We start from the raw sequence: 3,886 nt of genomic DNA, 5'->3' as shown, positions 1-3,886 counted from the left end.
GTCTCAAAAAAAAAAAAAAAAGAAAAGAAAAGAATTTGAGTTGCAAGGGCACTATATCTTTTAATCCAGTCATCCTCAAACTGTGGCCCACCTAGGACCACAGGGTATTTATCTGGCCCGCCGGGTATTTTTGCTGCTGCTGCCTGTCCTGCTTAGCAGCTGACTCATCTCAGGGCCGCAGTCCAGCCCTCCAACGGTCTGAGGGACATTGAACTGGCACGCTGTTTAAAAAGTTTGAGGACCACTGTTTTAATCCATAGTCTGATGAGACTGCTACCTATTGGTAGTTAGGTCTTGAGTACTCAAAAGAATTGCCACTAAAAGGAAACTTCTTTGTGGCTACCAAGTCTAGCTGCTAACTTTAAGGATATCAGAGAAGTTGCTTTGTTCCTGAAGTCCACCACTGTGTAGTTGGTCACAAGAGGATCCACAAAGCTGATCATGTGATGCCGGCAGATTCTCTGTTCTTGGGCAGAAACCTTGTTGGTGATGATGTCAAGGCCTTCATAGATCTTGAGGAAAGAAAATGAACATGAGAAAGCCATCATATGCTTCCATAAAATGCACCTCTGATGGGTGGAAATGGTGATCTATTTCTCCCTCTAGACAAATACTTAACTGATCCAAAGCACCATGGAAAATGTATTCTTTTTTTTTTTTTTTTTTTGTAGAGACAGGGTCTCACTTTATCGCCCACGGTAGTGTTGTGGCGTCACAGCTCACAGCAACCTCCAACTCCTGGGCTTAGGCTATTCCCTTGTCTCAGCTTCCCAAGTAGCTGGGACTACAGGTGCCCGCCACAACGCCTGGCTATTTTTTTGTTGCAGTTTGGCCGGGGCTGGGTTTGAACCTGCCACCCTCAGTATATGGGGCTGATGCCCTGCCCACTGAGCCACAGATGACACCCAGAAGATGTGTTGTAACAGAAAACACCGCCAGATCTACAAAACCCAAGATGAAGAAAGAAGAAAACAGAAGATTGGTTTTCTTATCAAATAGTAGCCCAGACTTAAGATAAGAAGGGTATGTAAACCCATGCCCAAGTGAGAACTAATTTTGCAAGATTAAAAGGAGGTTCTTTAGGCTTGAACTTTATGCATTTAAAAATGGGCAGATTTTTAAATTTATTCTATTATATTTATCCAAGTCTCCAGAAAGGTTTGCTGTTCATAGTTCTACTTCAAGATGTTTAGCTATTTCTTAGATTTAAATGGCTGTAAAAGGTTTTCAGAATTTGTATAAGATGGGTTTGTTTGTGGAGAAGTGGCCTAACTACAAAGATACTTATAAAATGTACACATACACACTCTGAAGTCACAACCCCTAATACTACTGTACTCAGGTAGAAACATTGTGATCTATCCAAATTACTGCTTCAGGGGGTCAGCATGTACAGTCTAAATACTCAAAGGCAATATCCTGTCTGTAAGCTCTTGATCTGCAAATTCAAAAAGTTCATGTGCATTTCTTCTAAATGCAAGGTCTCAGATGGAGAACAGATCTGAAAATACTAGTTTGAAAACAAGGATGAATGCTCTGAGATTAAATGTTCTCCCTGTAATCACTGAGTCTACAGAAGCACTGAATGAACAAATAATAAGTTCTGTAACACCCACAAAGATGTTAAAAGCATTTTTATCTCCCATTTCCCTTTTACTTATATGGGTGTCAAATAAGTACAGTGTAGTGTAATGGTTAGGAGGACGGACCCTGGCGCCAGGCTGCCTCAGATCAGTTCCTAGCTCTGCCATTTACTGGTTCCTTATACTTGGGAGTAGTCAGTTACTAACCTCTTTGTGCCTCAATACTTCATCAGTAAAATGGGGATAATAACATCCAACTCAGGCGGTGCCTGTGGCTCAAAGGAGTAGGGTGCCGGTCCCATATACCGGAGGTGGAGGGTTCAAACCTGACCCCAGCCAAAAAAACTGGAAAAAAAAAAAATTGAACTCATACGGCTATTATGAGGATTAAATTAGTTACTACATGTAAAAAGTACTTAGTTTTTACCTGCAGACTGTTAAGTGCCACATAAGGGTCATTATTTTACTACCCAAATTACTGCCAACTACTCTCACAATAACACAAGGGGAAATAATTTTAGTGTCACTGCTTAACACTCTGAAGCCTCTGTGCTCTTAGTGACTGAGATTATCTACCCAGCAAGGAGAGACGCTATCTTCAAGTAAATAAAATTATTAAACAGTAAAATAGCATGCAGAAAAAAATAAACAGAGCCACAGGGAAAGTACTAGCTCTGCCCTGTTAGTTCATTTAATCCGTGCCTGACAGGAGACTTGCATTCTTACACCTGAAAAGGTGGAATAGTAAATCATAGGATAATCTGTTGTATGTATATTGAACAAGAATCCTACTACCAGCATGGCTCACATCTGTAATCCTGGCACTCTAGAAGGCCAAGGTGGGTAGATTGCTTGAGCTTAGGGGTTTGAGACCAGCCTAAGCAAGAGCAAGACCCCTGTCTCTACTGAAAAAATATATATATAATAATAATAATGATAGAAAACCTGAGGCAAGACGATCGCTTGAGCCCAAGAGCTGGAGGGTGCTGTGAGCTATGATGCCACAGCACACTACCCAGAGGTGCCAGAATGAGACTCTATTTCAAAAAAAAAAAAAAAAAATTCCTACTGCCATTATATAGGGGCATACACAGGGGTCTTCCACTGTGCAAAGTAAGAAAACTAAATAGGGGAAGAAAGTTAATAACTGTTTGTTCCTCAAACCCTCGAATTTCACAAAGCCCTTGGTGGGCTTGTAACAGAGTAGAATTCCAAGTGATCCAATGTTAGAGTTCACATGGCAACAACTTGATTTTGCCAGTAGAGGATTTCTGAATATTGACAAGTACGTTACAGTAAAAAGGATTCTCATTTTATTATACTGAGATTAATGTTAATTAAAGTTAATCAGTGTTAAATGCACAGCTGCAAATGTATAATTACTCAGACTTCAGAAAAAGCCAAAACATAAGTATCTCTACCAGCCATTCTGTATTCTATCAGAGGCCCAAGAAGCCTACATAAAATTTTATCCTGTGATTTACCTTTTGGTTTATCTTCTTCTTTTTCTTTTTTTTGAGACAAAGTCTCACTATGTAGCCCTGGGTACAGTGCAGTGGCATTACAACTCACAGCAACCTCCAAATCTTGGGCTCAAGCAATTCTCTTGCCTTAGCCTCCTAAGTAGCTGGGACTACAGGCATCCACCACAACACCCAACTATTTTTTTGTTGCAGTTGTCACTGTTATTTAACAGGCCCGGGCTGGGCTGGAACCTGCTACCTTTGATGTATGTGGTCGGTGCCCTATTCACTAAGCTACAGGCCCCAAATCCTTTTTTTTTTTTTTTTTTTTAAAGGAAAGAGGATCTCGCTTTGTGGGTTGGAATACAGTGGTATGATCATAGCTCACAACAAAGTTAAATTCCTGGGCTCAAGAAATCTTCCTGGCTTGGTGCCCATAACTCAGGGGTTAGTGTGCCAGCCATATGCATCATGCTCGGTGGGTTCAAACCCAGCCTGGGCCTGCTAAACAACAATGACAACAACAAAAATAGCCAAGCACCTGTAGTCCCAGCTACTCAGGAGGCTGAGGCAAGAGAATTGCTTAAGCCCAAGAGTTTGAGGTTGTTGTGAGCTGTGATGCCACTGCACTCTACCAAGGGCAATAAAATGACACTCTGTCTCAAAAAAAAAAAAAAGAAAGAAAGAAAAGAAATGAGACAAAAAATATGGGTGACATTAAGATATCTGATAATAGGCTCGGCATCTATAGCTCAACCGGCTAGGGCGCCAGCCACATACACCTAAGGTGGCGGGTTCGAATCCCCAGCCCGGACCCACCAAACAACAATGACGGCTGCA

The 3,886-nt window shown here is 41.4% G+C and overlaps 1 protein-coding gene across 2 annotated transcripts in view; it reads right to left on the bottom strand.

The window, feature by feature from the left end:
- TRIT1 (tRNA isopentenyltransferase 1) overlaps positions 1–3,886 on the bottom strand; it is a 48,209-nt gene that overhangs the window by 19,965 nt on the left and 24,358 nt on the right. For both annotated transcript variants that reach the window (XM_012810898.2, XM_023518685.1), the window contains exon 2: positions 372–512. In XM_012810898.2, coding sequence (XP_012666352.1) covers positions 372–512 — 141 coding nt within the window. The remainder of the gene's footprint in view (positions 1–371; positions 513–3,886) is intronic.

This window comes from Otolemur garnettii, unplaced genomic scaffold (assembly GCF_000181295.1).
Source record: "Otolemur garnettii isolate 467f Iridium unplaced genomic scaffold, OtoGar3 scaffold00144, whole genome shotgun sequence".
Lineage (NCBI taxonomy): Eukaryota > Metazoa > Chordata > Mammalia > Primates > Galagidae > Otolemur > Otolemur garnettii.
This window is presented reverse-complemented; position numbering and strand designations above follow the sequence as displayed.